Source organism: Sinocyclocheilus rhinocerous, unplaced genomic scaffold, assembly GCF_001515625.1.
Source record: "Sinocyclocheilus rhinocerous isolate Xijiao unplaced genomic scaffold, SAMN03320098_v1.1 scaffold1842, whole genome shotgun sequence".
Taxonomy (NCBI): Eukaryota; Metazoa; Chordata; class Actinopteri; order Cypriniformes; family Cyprinidae; genus Sinocyclocheilus; species Sinocyclocheilus rhinocerous.
The window spans coordinates 881519-898075 of NW_015667292.1; the positions used below are offsets into that span (position 1 = coordinate 881519).

The 16557-nt window shown below is 40.5% G+C and overlaps 2 protein-coding genes across 2 annotated transcripts in view; one reads left to right on the plus strand and one right to left on the minus strand.

Moving 5' to 3' along the window:
- LOC107733652 (potassium voltage-gated channel subfamily H member 8-like) overlaps window positions 1-4658 on the plus strand; it is a 112606-nt gene extending 107948 nt beyond the window's left edge. The window contains exons 12-15 of the mRNA XM_016545379.1: window positions 792-1048; window positions 1516-1616; window positions 2222-2274; window positions 2988-4658. Coding sequence (XP_016400865.1) covers window positions 792-1048; window positions 1516-1616; window positions 2222-2274; window positions 2988-3902 — 1326 coding nt within the window. The 3' untranslated portion in view covers window positions 3903-4658. The remainder of the gene's footprint in view (window positions 1-791; window positions 1049-1515; window positions 1617-2221; window positions 2275-2987) is intronic.
- Window positions 4659-7778: 3120 nt separating this feature from the next.
- armc8 (armadillo repeat containing 8) overlaps window positions 7779-16557 on the minus strand; it is a 24725-nt gene continuing 15946 nt past the window's right edge. Inside the window, exons 19-22 of the mRNA XM_016545366.1 lie at window positions 11790-11885; window positions 11528-11600; window positions 9282-9375; window positions 7779-9180 (exon numbers count right to left, since the gene is read on the minus strand). Of these exons, the coding sequence (XP_016400852.1) occupies window positions 9147-9180; window positions 9282-9375; window positions 11528-11600; window positions 11790-11885 (297 nt within the window). The 3' untranslated portion in view covers window positions 7779-9146. The remainder of the gene's footprint in view (window positions 9181-9281; window positions 9376-11527; window positions 11601-11789; window positions 11886-16557) is intronic.

Below are 16557 nucleotides of genomic sequence, written 5' to 3' on the forward strand. Positions count from 1 at the left end.
TTAAGGGGAAAATGCATTTAATAGAGACATCTGCAGGCCTTCATTAATAATAGGCTCCTTAGTAAAAAGATGCCATTAAACACATATTTAAAATATACCATCTTTATGTTGTTTCCACATTAATTTGTAAATTCAATGTTGGAAATTTGGAAATTATGACAGTATAAATATATTATGTGATTAATCCCAATTAATTACAGAAAAATGTGTGATTAATTAGTTATTTTTTTAATTGATTGACAGCACTAAGTATAAATAGAAATTATACTAATTATTTTAATCTTAATTAAAATGTAGAAGACATTGTCCATGAATGGCTTTTTTTTTTTTTTTTGCAAAAATAAACGGATGGACTGTCTGTACATTATCCCAGTTATTATTACACAGTCACTTATCAAATAAATCAGTACATAGACATGAAATATCTATGTATGTTGAATTATTTTTTAAATATGTGCCATGAAAGAGTCCATAGCGAGATATTAGATTAGAATCTGAATGAAGTTTGAATGAAGTAAATATCCAAGATATACATCTCAAAAACATCTGAAATTAAAAGGTTCAAATTATATTTAAACAAATTATCAGAATCAAACTAAGAGGCATGAGCTGAATAATAATAATAATAATAATAATAAAATAGAATGGCTGAGAAGTAGTTACCTTGCAAGTACTGTAGTAAAATAGCTCTAATTTTACCACTTAAACTCACTTCTGCTGATCTAAGGCATGTGTATCTACTGCATTTCGTACAGACACAAACATAACTAAATCTGCTCTGTCTCTCTCAGCTGGACTGGGAAAGCAATGGTGGTCTGGTGAAGAAACTTCCTGCTATCCGTGAGGACGATGAGAATGATGAGGAGCAGCACTCAGTGTCAAGGGCCCCACGTTCTTCCCTTCGCCTGACCCGGGGCCTCAGCTCCCCCCTGAGATCACCTCTTCTCCCCCCCCGCCCCTTCCGCCCTCCGTCAGACCACACGCGACCCGCCACCCTCCAGATCCCTGTGGTCAGTTTCAGCAGCGCTCCACCAGAACTCAGCCCCAGGTACACAAGACACATCGCACATCACATCCTCAATGAGCTGTAGCCCTCTGGTGGCTCTCATAAGAACTTTACTGATTCATAATTTAGAAGTATCCAGCTTCCATGACAACCAATTTGGGTGGAATCGCTGCTTGCTCTAGTAATTGGCTCTTCAATTTTATACTAAGAAATCAAGACTTATCTAAAACTTGAATTTAATGAGCAAAAAGTAAAGGAATCCATTTCTATCTAGGCATTTTTATATTATATTATCAGTCAAAAGTTTGGAATAATTAAAATGTTATTATGTTTTTGCAAGACGAATCTTATTTTAATATATTTTAAGATGGAATTAATTCCTGTGATAGCAAAGCTGAATATTTAGCAGCCATTATTTCAGTTTTCAGCATCACATGATCCTTCAGAAATCATCATGGGAATAAATTACTGTACATGAACAACAATGCATTTGTCTGATGTCTCTGCAGGTTTGTGGATGGCATAGAGACAGAAAGCAATTCCAGCGCAACACAAAGGTTTGAGTTCGGTCCCACCCTACCTCAGAGCGGTCCTCCATCCCCTTCCCCAGGTACATACACAACTACAAGACAGAATGCGAATTCTGGAAGGAAATATTATGAAGTAATATTTCCAAAAATAGACTGTCTTGCACAGTCAGACTTATTCTGCAGCTTATTCTGTCCAAGAAACGCCCACTTAGACAGGAAGGGACCATCTGACCAATATATAAAACAGCCAACTATTTTTTTTTTACGTGACATTTAGGGCTGGTACATCTGAAATTGGATATGAACCTCAAAGCAATACAGAATATTTTGCTGCTCATGGATATTTGTCCCACTAAATGTCTCAATCAAAATTCTTAAGTACCTTTGAGGATAAGACTTGATGCCACAGACCTTGAACTTTACAAACCTTAGCAAATCCATTTATTAATGTTTCCTTTCACTCATTCGTCGTAACCGCTTGGGAACTTCACTAATGCAACTTCTGATGCACAGTGAGAAATTAAAGCTGGCCAATCAGATTGCAGCTCTTACAAGTTTTGTGTGCAATATGGATCAGACGGTCAGGGAACAGTCTGTCGCAGTAAATTTCTTTTCTTCATCCATCCAATCTTTCCCCTTCCTCTCTACAACAAACTTAACTCATTTTGTGCGGGTTTGTTTGCAGTGAACCAGGAGCAGCTGGAGACCAAGCAGAGCATCACCAAACTGAGTGAGGAGGTAAGTGAAACAAACACATTAAATCAGAATAAATCAAATTATATTCAACATAAATATAAACATGCTTTCCCTGGTTTCACATCAGTGTGACGCAAACCTCCAGATCAATTCCAATCTCAAGTACTACAACAATGTGGATAGAGTTTTAGTACTCGGAACTGGAATAGGTATTGAGTGCAGGACAAGACCAAGACCATGGAAATATGGTTTGGACTCGGACAAACTCCTGAGTACTACAACACTGCACAACTTGCAGGCTATAAAATCCTTTTATATCTGTAAAGATGTCTGAAAAGTAGATCAGGCTCTACCAAAACCAATAAGCCACTAGAGGCCATGCATTACATTGATTTTACCACTTTTAAAGGGTGTAAGTCAAGAGGCTTATTGATTTTGTAAAAAGGCTGCACTACAGCACTATCATAAAATACATCTTTGTTCAGTAAGTACAGGATAATATAGCGTAAGCTGGTCAACATTGCAAAATAAACCCAGAGAGACTGATCAGGACCCGGATGCCAAGCGAAAAGCTCTTTATATCGTAAAACGACTTAATTTTGTGATTCGAGAGACATTCAGCCACAACAGCCATAAGGAAATAGTTACCTGGGACATTGTTTAATGTGAATAGCTTTGAATGAAGAACACCCAGTCAGATTTCATAGCCAGAACTATATGTTCCATAACTTACATTCTGTTGATCTCATTTACAGATGACTAGTCTATCCCAGCAAGTCTCTCAGCTGAGCAAAGAGCTACAGGAAATGACACGTCTCCTCCGGCCCTTGCTAGTCATTGGATCTCAACCTCTCCTGACATCCCTCAGTCCAACAATGCCTCCATCTCCCAGCAGTAGCAGCGGTCCAACTATATCCACGCCACCAGCTCTTTTGGCCACAGCCCCATGGTCTGCGCCGCTCAGACCTACTTGCTCCCTATTGGACAGCACAGACACTGGGAGCATTGGCTTGCCCAGCTGTCTCATACCCACCAGCCCGCCGCAGAGACCCCAAGCACAGGCTCAGGCAGGCTGTTCGAGGGGACCTTCCTTGCCAGTCCTTCTTTCTCCAGTGACAGCCCAAACGGAGGGAGAAGGCACCCAGGCAGCTTCAGCCCAGCCACTGCAAACCAGCCATCCTGCATCCCCATCTCTAACCTTTTCCTTCTCGCTCCCTACTTTCCGCTCCCAGTCTACTTCCTGCTCTCCCTGCCAGGGTCCTCACCGACCTGCCAGTCACAGCAGAGGTTTGCTACCTCAACCCCCCTCACAGGACACCCCACCTCCACCACCCTCTCATTGCTCTGCACCACCCTCGATCAGTAACTCTCCTGGTGACCACAGGCTGGGGATCAGTCCGTTTCCCTCATCCCCTTCCTCCACTGCCACCGCCCCTCGGGTCCAGCCACGGTCGTGCACCCCTCCTTCTTGTCCGCACACCTCCCCACCCTTGCCCTGCTCCCTGGACTCCCTGCCAGAAACCCAGGCCTCTTTTGGCACCTCACGGTCCCCGCAGAACCCCAGGCCGGGACCTCCTCAGTTAGAGTTTGAGATGCAAGAATGGGCAGCAGGAGGGAGGCCTTCCACAGAGCATATCAGCTTCATAGATGAAGAGGGACCAGCACTGTGAGAGACTGAAAGATGAATACTATGACTAGTTGACTTAGCAAATAGGGGAGCGGTGAACTGGGCCGACTGCAATTACCCCAACACACCTACTTTCTGAATGACAGACAAAACTGATTGCAGTTCCTTCAGGACGACACTTGTAATTGGACAGCTTGTGGCTCTGTTCCAAACCCTAGTGAGCTATCTACTTATAAACAGCATTTTTAGGCATCGTAGGCACGCTACTGACACCTTTGATGATGCTTTCTTTTAAAAAATACCTAGTTTTGGCTCAAATCTATCACTATCATATGTATGCATCACGGATAAGACATCTCAGAATGCATTCAGTGAAAAGTTTTATCCAGCATTGTCCCACCTTGTCACCTTATACAAAACCACATGAGACTCTAAAGCTGCATTCATACCATGCCGTAATTACTGTTATTCTAATTATTCTTCCATTAAGTCATAGTCAATTATGAGGATTATTAGACAGAAATATTACAGAAAAGCTACATCTTACTGCTGAAGCCACTGCTATTTTGAGTGTTCCCACATGATTTTGTAGCGGTCAGTAGTACAAGTTGAAGCTCAGAAAATTCAGTTTAAGATGTAATTACACAACCTACAAGGACGTGAATGCTGTTTACAAGTCGGAATCTTGTAATTGCGGTAATATCAACACGGCAGGAATGCACATTTGTTCACAGCAGGCTCCGGTCTAATTTTAGCATGCTGCTAACGCTAACAGAACTTGTCAACAAAGAAAAGTATTGATAGGAACAGTTCCATATAATTATAAATTAAAATGTTTAGTCTAATATTGTGTGTTAGACTCTGTTGGAATCAACTGTGAACAAGTATCTTGTGCTGTTGGTTAGGCTAATGTGTTTTGATGGCTTTTAGTATGGATATGGGAACCTTTCAGCTGGTCAGGCTGAAAGAAAGCTATTTTTCAGCAAGGAGAATTGCTACCCATGAAAACGGTTTCAATTCGGTCATCTATGAAGTTCCTTTTTGGTTAGATTGTAGCTGCCTATGTAGACAGCTTATAACAAGGCAGCTTACTATGATTTGGAACAGAGCCACTATGGTATTCACCACTTGGGAGCACCTCAGTACCTGACATCAGCCAGTTACTTTCCTCTGAGCACAACTTCATGGAGTTCCTCATGGAGGCATTATAGGGTCTTCACAAGCATCATTGTCAACATAAAGCATGGTGACCAGAACTGCGAAGATCACACTGTGGTCATACATTGCTATGGGAGTTTAATATAACAAGTAAAAGTGCACTGATTACCTTGCATGGCTGTGCACTAATCATGCACAGAATACCGGAAATGTCAGGTGGTGTTTCTTATCTCTGTATTACCAAAACAATGTTTTTACTCTACAAATTACCCCTGTTGAAAAAACCAGCATGTGCTAGTTAGGTATGTTTTGACGCTGGGATGCTGGTTTAAGCTGGTCCTTTGCTGGTTTATGCTGGTCCTTTGCCAGCACATGACCAGCATAAACCAGCAAAAGGACCAGCATAAACCAGCAAAGGACCAGCATAAACCAGGAAAGGACCAGCTTAAACCAGCATCCCAGCGTCAAAACATACCTAACCAGCATATGCTGGTTTTTTCAACAGTGAATCGAGTTCATATTTGAATTTCCAGAATTGATAAATGAATGAGCTGTCACAACACATTATCCATAACACTTCATTTGTTTCATCCAGTCTGTCCCAAGCCACTTAACACATTTACTAGCCAGAATCATGAGTTGCATATTTAGTCAGATTGGAGACCTTGGGAAATGCCTGTCCTCCACTTCTAAAAATGTATAAATTTCAGTCGGTTTATAGATGTATTCATTATATTCAGTCAAAACAAATATGATTTAGAGGAAGCTGAAAGTGTAACACTTCGCTCACATGCACATATACAACCAGGGTCCAAAATTAACTTTTGCAACACCCGCATATAGTGGATGAATTGAGATCATTCATATGGTAATTCATTCATTCTATAGATAGATAGGTAGATAGATAGATAGATTTTATCAATAGTGATAGGGAATACACACACACACACACACACATTCCCTATCACAATTGATTTATTTAGCACATTGTCATTCACAGTATCACAATTAATCCACCCATCAAAAAAAAACCATTTTTTTCTTTAGAATTTGGTTTCATTTCAGTGGTTTGTCACAATTTCTACAGCTATTACAGTAAAAAAAAGTTCAAATTTCCACTTGCATTGCTTAGATTGGATTTGTTCAAGTTGCAGAGCAGCCAAAACTATCATTCATACAGTGTAAAAAAAAAATGTATGTGGAAACTGCTAAAAGCATTACCAGCCATCTGGCTGTTTCATTTACTTGCCAAAGCCAATTAACTCACATTTGCACTTGGCAAGTGTTAATTTTTGACCCTGCACACACCATGCATGACATGCTAAGCACTCTAGCATGTATTAGCCTAAGTCATGTTCTGTTGCCCAAGTTACACATTTAAAAGAAGTCATAACAGGCATACTCAAGACAATCATCAGAATACCATACAGATCAAAATGCTCAAACTACATCATTATAACATGTGAAACAGTAACCATATTTAGCAGTCAGACTATGAAGGGGTCGGCATGCCATATGCTGAGCAGCCCATGTAGGGTTCTGAGAGCTTGGCATGACACCTAATGAACAGCCACAGAAGTTAGCATATCTACAACTGAAATAAACACATATACACAGCTTTAGCCATCCAGCCAGCGTGCCTTCTCATTAAATATTAAAGAAAAATCTTATAACACTCCCCATTTTTCAGTTTTCACAATACTAAAAAAAAAAGCTGTTGGTCGTTTCACAGTAGAGAGCACTGCACTTTTATTTCACTGATCTATTTATTTAATGATTTTATGTATTTATCTAGCTATCTGCTATCCTGATAAGAATAGACTCCCATTAGGAACCTCACAGATGATTCTTGCAGCTGGTGCCCAACAGAAGCAGAAACACCTCAAACTGAATTCGTTCCTCACCACCGTGTGATTATGGATTTCAGTAATGAAGATCACCTCAGCATCTCTGATATCTGATGACCAGCAAGAGACTGGCTGAAACAGAGCAGCCAGTGTCACTTCTTTTCACTAGTTGCCATATAATTTGGCACATTTCTTGGAACCAGACTGATATCATCTCGTTTTATCAGTTTGTTGGACACATGGCACGTGCGCCATCTGTCCATCCTGACTAACGTGTACCTGCTTGAATAGGGAAGGGGCACGTTGTTTATAACACAGAATACTTTGGTTTCTATTTTCTTTACCTAGGTCTGGGGGTACAAATATGGATAGTAGAAACTTTGATGGACTTTGCGGTCTGGGGTTTCCTGCATGTCCATTTAATTTGCATGAGGAATGTGCCTGCATATATGGGGGGAGGGGTTGGACTGCACGACCCAAGGCAAACAGGGGTCCAGATGTATTTTATTAACTGTAATGAGCTTTATGAGAGACACTTACCAGGATAATAAAACAAAAGGTGATGTTTTCTAAGAATAAAGTGTTCTTCTGTGTTCTTTGTAAAACTACTTTATCAGAAAAATTAATAAAATATAAAGCATATTTGGTTGATTTTAAATAATTATTTTAAGTCAACCAAATACTTTAGTTTGTCAATTTATTGTTTTTCTTTTTTTTTCTTTTGGGGTTTTCTGCTACATTTTTGGACACAAAAGTAGAAGAAAGGGCATTTGGATTCAAACCATAGACTGTAAAAAAAATTTAAAAAAATCATCAAAACCTATCATGACACCACACCCTGTTTTTATAGCATCAAATAACTAATTAAGCAAACTTAGAAAAACAGACACTTGAACATAAATCAGCATTGTAAGAAATAAAATCATGGAAACCATCTTTGGGAAACATTTATTTGAAGTGCAATTTGATTTTTTAGTTTGGCTTAAGGGCTCATTTGTTTACTTGGAGAAGGCGGGGTTTATGACCTGTACTGCAGTCAGCCACCAGATGGCAATCAAAATGTTAAGTCTTCACTTTTCAAGATGTGTATTTTTCTTGATTCAAACATGTTTTCCCCATATGAGCACCAAGGCTAAACATATCCGAAGCATGTGATAACTGACAGAGTTCATCTTCAGTTAGTAATTCAGAATATTTAGATTTTTCTACAACATTTCTGTGGTAGAAGATATGATATTATTTGGGAAAAAATAGGTCACGGCAGGATTCAAACCAGTTTTTCCAACATAAGCACCAAAGCCTGACATTTCTAAACCATGTGATATCTGCTAGGCCTCATCTCCAAGCTCTTCTGTGCTAAAAAGCCCTTCCCAACCCAGAAAAAAAAGACACAAAGCAGTGGGCTGCACCATGGCAGAGGCCTGCATATATTTGAGTGGAAACATTCACTATAGAGCTTCAAAAAGAGGGAGTTATGAGGACACTGATTTGTGTAAAGATAAAGATAGTGAAAATGAGAAAACAAGGAACCTGCGTAAAGAGCAAACAAACTTTCACCTTCTATTTGGGGTTGGATGGTTTCTACGAAATGTCTTTGTGTATGACCCAACATGCTGCCTCTCCAGATATACCCACATCAGCCTAAATTACAGAGAGGAAAATACAAAGGGGGAAAACAACCTGCAAGGAAAATAAAAAATCAAAAAAATATATTTATATAGTTATATTTATATATATTTACGAGGTATGTATCCACAAAAAAGAACAAAAACAAGCAGTCTTTTTATAACCTTGTGTTAAAGTCCCAATTAAAATAATAATAATAATTGTTATAATAATAATAATATCAATAGTAAATCGGCAAACCAAAATAAGGAGACTAAGCTCCTAGAAGCGTAGCACTGAGAGGTCGGTCAGCTTTCTCCAAAGGAGTCCAAAGCGTCAAAGCCTCAATCCACCAGGTGGCGCTGCAACACACTTTGAGGAGCCTTTTTCCCCTTCACATTAAGTGCAAAAAACAAACAAACAAAAATATAATAGTTCCAAGAGTTCAGCAGAAAACGTATTAGGCCAATGTAGCTGAAAGCCCAAAAGGTGTTGTGGCCCCCTGGAAACCGTGTCTCTTGATTTACGAAGCTGTTCAGGGTCTCCACAACAAAAAGGTATCTTGTGCAACAAAACAAAAGGAAGAGCAAAACGAAACTCGAATCTAAAACAAAAACTCAGGAGATGTGATCCTCCTAGAGATTGTTAGTGAGGCCGTTTCCTGCCTTCCTTCGAGGTCATGCCAAATACTGCTGCATTGCCGTTTTTGCCCTGAGAGAAAGAGGGAGATGTGTAGAGTCAAATCATTATGGCAACAAACCAAACAAAAGATGAAACAACTACCAACAGATGAATGAAAGTCTGTCCATCACCTGTCACAGAGGTTGGGATCTGATGCCTGGGTGAGTTTGTGTAAGATATCAACAAAGCCCATGTCCTTTAGCTTGTCTTGTCTCTCTTGTGAGCCTGGAGGAAGCGGAAAAACACAAACTTGTACTCTTGACAATACACAAAGAGTCCTATTTAACTCGAGGACTGGTCTCACTATCAGATATAAATAAACAACAGTAAATCTTCAGTAAAGTAAATCTTCACAAAATTTATTTCCAATGCTGCACTGTTGTCATTCTCGGAAAAAAGGATCAGATGCCTGAACCAATTGTTTAGAGGAGTAATAATAATAATAATAATAATAATAATAATAAGTATAAAATATTATTATTATTTAATAAAAATATTAATATGATTATATAAATATTTAGGACAAAGTTAATGTTAATATGTTAATATTTCATAAGTATTTTCCATTGCATTTAATTAATAACACCATTAAATTTAACATAATTACTTCTTTCTTTAGAACATTTAATGTCTTAAATTAAACTGTATATTTAGATGGAAATTTAAATATATAGCCCCATTTCCACCGCAGGAACTTTCCTCAGGAACTAGGGACTTTGGGCCGGTACTCGGTGTGTTTCCACCGCAGGAACCAGGATCTAAATAAAGTTATAGGTAAAACTTTGCCCCTCAGAAAGTCTCTGCTCACGAGGTAGTACTTTTTCAAATGTCTGGAACTTTCGGGGGCGGGACTTGGGCGCTAAACATGCTGATTGGTTGAGTTCACGCAGCATTTTTTTCAACCACCATTTATTTGCATAATTTTTTTTAATAATATTACTGTTATTGTGTCATGAAATGTAGTTTTAAAAGTATTTCAGGCGAGAATGTAGTTGTTTAAAACTCAAATCTGCTGTTTATTTATAAAGACAGCGCGCCTATTTGAAAATGTGCTTTGCCGATTTCGGAGATGTGAGCTCCACGCGATCAGTGGGAGCTCAGTGCTCATGTTTCTCGACGAGAGCAGCCTCAACTCGGCTAGTCCTTCTGACATTTGCCGCTGCCTCTGACGTCTCTGTAGTGGCTAAATATAAGATATAATATGTTTTCGGTAAATCTAACAGGTAATCTTTGGTCTTTATTCTATTATTCTATTAATCTGTTAATATGTTAAAATGAAAATAGGCAGTGGTGTCTTATATCATATTTCGTCTTATTGTAAATACAGTGAGGAAAATTGCAGTAGCCAAGGCGAGCTGACTGACGTTATCAAGTACGCTGCTGTTTGCAGAATTACCGGACTTGAGTCGTCCCGTCCCCGGAAGTTCACACTCCCGAGTCGAATTCGCAAAGTCCGAACTACCGAGGACACAAGTCCGAAATTTAAGTACTTGGTATTGAGAAATGCTCGCAGACCAACGTCACCAGACTATTTGCCTAATTTTCACTGTACTTTAGATCGCGATGGAAAGACAGACAGCAACAGGTCTGGGGGAAAAAAGTTCCTGGGACAAATTGTTCCAGGTCATTTCAGTGGAAAAGCGGCTTATATAATATAAAAAAAATAAAAAAAATAAAATAAAAAACGCACACACAAATGAATAATGATTAATATTTTAATTGACAGTCCTAACTGCGTTTTTACTTTAAATCTTGTTGTGTATGTTTTTATATTTGGACAAACTGACAGCACAACAGTTAAAGGGGTCATCGGATGCCCATTTTCCACAAGTTGATACGATTTTTTAGGGTTTTAATGAAAAGTCTATGACATAGTTTGGTTAAAATTTCTCAATGGTAGTGTAAAACAACACCCTTTTTACCTAGTCAAAATCAGCTCTGTTTTCAGCAACTCGTTTTAGTGCATGTTCCTTTAAATGCTAATGAGCTCTGCTCACCCCGCCCCTCTCTTCTTTTTCAACCACCATTTATTTGCATAATTTTTTGTTATATTACTGATATTGTGTCATGAAATGTAGTTTTAAAAGTATTTCAGGCGAGAATGTAGTTGTTTAAAAATCGTGGGAGTGGCCTGGGTCTGTGTCATGTCACACAGCCAAGCATCTGAGAATGGCTTGATATGAGAAAGGGGAAATTATTTAACGAGATTAAAAAAAACAATGGGTGGATCTTTATCATTATAGGGTGGTTGTGTACACGCACTGCAAACACACATTTCAGTTCAAACAACTTGTAAAAGTGCATGTCGCATCCGTTGACCCCTTTAAACTGTCCCCCACTGCCCCTCCACAGAACCCATGTGTCATGAGTTTCTCACCGTCCTCCTCATTCCAGATGAGGTTAGAGATGCAAAAGGTGGCAGCCAGCTGCAGCTTCACGTTGGAGTGACCCTGAAACATAGAGAACAGAAGAAATTACACAGAAGCAAAAGAACTATCCAGTAGGGGGAACAGTGATAAGGTGGAAACAAGCAACACTACAAGGACACTATGGTACAGACAATAAAATAGTGTGAAAGAAAACATACTGAAAAAAGCCCACAATTGAGAAACCAGATGAGCTAATGACAATTCACTGACCATATAATATTTAATTTTTTGGAGCATGTCGTCATTGGTCATAATGAGTTCCTTGGCAGTGTTTCCGTCAGCAATATTGGCCAATATGCACAATGTCTGCAAAAAAAAAAAAAAAAAAAAAAAAAAAAAAAACACAAATTCAAATGGGGTCCATGTTAAACAGAAAACAGGAAGTTCCAACTTTTCTGATCACATAAGTCAAATTTGACAGCATGGGAAAAGTGGTTAATATTTTATAACTGTGCAAATACATCTAAAAAAAAAAAAAATCACAAAAGCATTGTTAAACATCAACTCTGGAAACTATTAAATTCTCCTAAACGAATGTGCCAGGTTCAACAGCAGTTATCTGTATGTTTAAGGGAATGTAAGACAAGATGTTAAATATATATATATATATATATATAAAAATATACAGTATCTCACAGAAGTGAGTACACCCCTCACATTTTTGTAAATATTTTATTATATTTTTTCATGTGACAACACTGAAGAAATGACACTTTGCTACAATGTAAAGTAGTGAGTGTACAGCTTGTATAACAGTGTAAATTTGCTGTCCCCTCAAAATAACTCAACACACAGCCATTAATGTCTAAACCGCTGGCCACAAAAGTGAGTACACCCCTAAGTGAAAATGTCCAAATTGGGCCCAATTAGCCATTTTCTCTCCCCGGTGTCATGTGACTCATTAGTGTTACAAGGTCTCAGGTGTGAATGGGGAGCAGGTGTGTTAAATTTGGTGTTATCGCTCTCACTCGCTCATACTGGTCACTGGAAGTTCAGCATGGCATCTCATGGCAAAGAACACTCTGAGGATCAGAAAAAAAAAATTGTTGCTCTACATAAAGATGACGTAGGCTATAAGAAGATTGCAAAGACCCTGAAACTGAGCTGCAGCATGGTGGCCAAGACCATACAGCGGTTTAACAGGACAGGTTCCACTCAGAACAGGCCTCGCCATGGTCGACCAAAGAAGTTGAGTGCACGTGCTCAGCGTCATATCCAGAGGTTGTGTTTGGGAAATAGACGTATTGGTTTCCTTCAAACATGATGCTTAGAATTTAGGTTCATCAGACCAGATAATCTTGTTTCTCAGATTCTGAGGGTCCTTTAGGTGCTGTTTTGCAAATTCCAACCCTAGGTTAACCCTTTGAATTCTCCACTCGCCTGGATGTATCCAATTCCTGGACAGAGCATCTGCAACCTGATTGACCACCCCCGGCAGATAAACAGCCCTCAGCGATGCAAACCGTGGAAGTGACCAGGTGAGGATCTTGCGAGTGAGCCGCAACAAACTCTTGGACTTCGTACCCCCCCTGGTGATTCAGATTGAAAACCGTTGATGTATTGTTTGAATGGATAAGTACATGGTGGCCCGCTAGAACCGGAAGGAAATGTCTCAAGGCCAGAAAAACTGCACGCATCTCCAACAGGTTGATGTGGTCCATTGACTGGTTCCCTGACCATCTGCCACTGATACCTCTGTGGTTCCATACCTCCCCCCAACCCATGAGGGATGCGTTGGTTGTTATAACCTCGTGACGAGAGGGGACAATTCCTAACGGCACACCTGCTGTCAAAAAGGTTAGGGACATCCACTTGCGGAGGACATGCATGCAACTGCGTGTCACTATGATCCGCCAATGCCGATGACGAGATGAATCCAACCGCAGAAGGTTGTTCCATACTTGCAGGGGTTGCAGATGTAGTAATCCCAGGGGAATTACGGAGGAGGCTGCTGTTAGCATCCCGATCAGCCTCAGGAACACTCCATACTGTAGAGAGACTCCCAGACGAAACTGGACAAGGGGGTTTAGGATATCTGTCGTCCGAGACAGAGAGGCACGCATTGAGACTGAATTGATAGTCATCCCGATGAACGTAATGGATTGTGCAGGGGACAGAGAGCTCTTTACCCTGTTCACTGAGAGACCCAACTTGGCCACATGGTCCATTAGCAGCTGTGTATTGTGCACAGATTGGGCCTTCGTCTGAGCAAAAACCAGCCAGTCGTCCAGATATGGTAGAATTCGTATTCCCTGGGCCCACAGGGGAGACAGGGCAGCTTTCATACATCTCGTAAACACACATGTGGCTAGGGAGAGGCCAAATGGTAGAACTTTGAACTGATAACTCTTGTTCTTGAAACTGAAGTGTAGAAACATCCTGTGATGCATGGCAATCGGAACGTGGCAATATGCATCTGTCAGGTCCACACTTGTGAATTAATCCCCTTCTGCAACTGACTGGAGAACATCGGTCACACACAACATGTAAAATGGGGGAGCTTCTTTAGAAACTTGTTGAATCTCCTCAAATCTAAAATTGGACGGAAACCTCCGTCTCGCTTTGGAACCAGAAAATATGTAGAGTAAAACCCTTCCTTCTGAACTATACAAACTATACTATGCATTCTGAAATTTTGAGTACATCGCACTTGTGTTAGCTGCTGGGTAGTCGTAGACAGCTTCATGCGTTTCGCCATCGTCTCTGATACATCAGGACCAAAAAAATGTCCGGGAATGATGGGAAGATCCCTCAAAGCCTTTTGCAATTCTCCGGTAATCTGGCCTGTGCGAGCCATACCTGCCGGCGAGCATTCAAAAGTGTTGCTGAGAGAGATCCTAGCTCTTGAGTCACATGCCCCATAGCTAGCAAGGCTGTCTGTAAAAACCGTGGGACAGAGGGATCCACCTCCACCGATTCCAAGGAGTTAGAAGCTGCCAAAATTAGTTGGCAGACAGTGTTCTCAGCTCGTGTAATGTAGGCAGATAACTCATAAGCTTTCTTCAAAAGGGAATCTGTGCGGCCACACTGAACACTAGGGCATCGGCCGTTTCCCCGCAGTGCTTCGTCTGGTGACACCACCAGCACAGCTATTGGCTGTTCAACTTCAGGTACATTCCGCACACCAACGGACTCCGCCTCTGCCATTGAAGCCAGAGTGCGAGCAGTCTTGGATCGTCTTTTGGCCATACCTGGCCCTTTGAGGGCATTCGAAAACTCTGCAATGAAATCCTTGCATGCTGGCATAGCAAAGGAATCCACAGGTGAAGGACTGCGGAACAACACATTAGACTGAACAGGATGTGCAGGACATTCTGGATGTGGAGCATTCTCAGATGAATGAAGAGAGCCCTTACCAGAGCCACCAGCCACTGCAGACCCCACTGGCTTGTCATGGAGCTCAGAAACTTCAGTGGGAAGATGGTCCTGAAAATGTGTGTCAGAAGCACATGTAGACATAACATCAAGGTGGGGGCTGTGAGGGTCATAAGGTGAAAAAGTAGGTTCTTCGCTAGACGAATGTGAGTGAACGTCCTCAATGGAGGCCACAGCAGCAGTAGGTACTGGGTCTGCTGGTTGGAGGTTTTGCAAGATGCGTTTCATTTCTGCCATGTCTTAAGAAAGGCAAGCAACTTTCTTCGACAACAGATGCTCAGCTAAATGCTTACCGCCAAGGCTAGTCTTCTTCTTAGGCCGAGGAGCACCAGAAGCTGCTGAAGCACGATGTTTTTGAGCTCTCTGCTGCAAGGTTAAGTCTGCTGGTAAAACATCAGCATCCCGTTTGTGGTCCAACCCTGCCAAACGCAGCTGTCTCTCCAATATAGGTAAATAGAAAATTCAATCACAATCCAAACTATTCGACAAACACCATGGTTAGGACCGTTGGGCAGATGACACAGGAAGAAAAACAGAATGCGACGAAGAAAACACAATGACGAACGATGGCAAGTACAGTAATGTCTCACCTCCGGATGAACCGCGAGGAACAGAGAAAAATGTAAAATCCAATCACTAATTCAAACTATTCGACAAACACCCATGGTTAGGACCATTGGCAGATAACACAGGGCAAAAAATACAACGACAGCAAAAAATAAAAATAAATAAATAAAACAACCCCGGTCAAAAAAGTAGTCAACAATACGGTGACATACCCCCGTATAGAACCTTGAGGTAACTGACACCCTACAGTAACAGCCTGAGAGCAAAATAATCAAGAAAACTTACCAGCAGGCTACAATGTAAACAATCCAAAAGGTGAACGATCGTTCCGTCACTTGGAACTAAACTCTAAAAATTCACAGTATAAATAGTGTTCTCATTATAATATTATGTATGTGACAGTCCCAGTTATAGTTATTAATATTCTGCATTGTTGTTTGTACTGCTCGTGCTGCGCGCTGAAGAGATAATCACCGTAGTACTGCAATGAAGCACTTTACTGCAGCGTAACTCGACCAAATGCATCTTATACAAGATAAATAATATATACACGATATATATAAACCCGCTGAAATGTTCTGAAATCACTTGTACCCTACCTGATCGAAAAAATCCAGTCTTTCACTCTGTCTGTGTCAGTTTGAGTCTTGTTAAAGTTTTAAATCCCTGCCGCCAAGATGCTCCTCTGTCGGTCACAGATTATGGAAAGTGAAACTTAACTTAAAGGGGTCATATGATGCTATTTTAAAGATCATTATTTTGTGTATTTGGTGTAACAGAATATGTTGACATGCTTTAATGTTCAAAAAACACATTATTTTTAAAATACTGTACATTATTGTAGGTCCTCTATGCCCCGCCTCTCTCAAACGCGTCGTTTTCAACAAAGCCCCCTCCTTTGACAAGCGCAGTCCGCTCTGATTGGCCAGCTGACCCAGTGCATTCTGATTGGCCGAACACCACAAGCACTCGTCGGAAATGTAACGCCCCTTACCATAATCGCGAGCTTCATCTTTCAAAATAAATGTAAAGACAG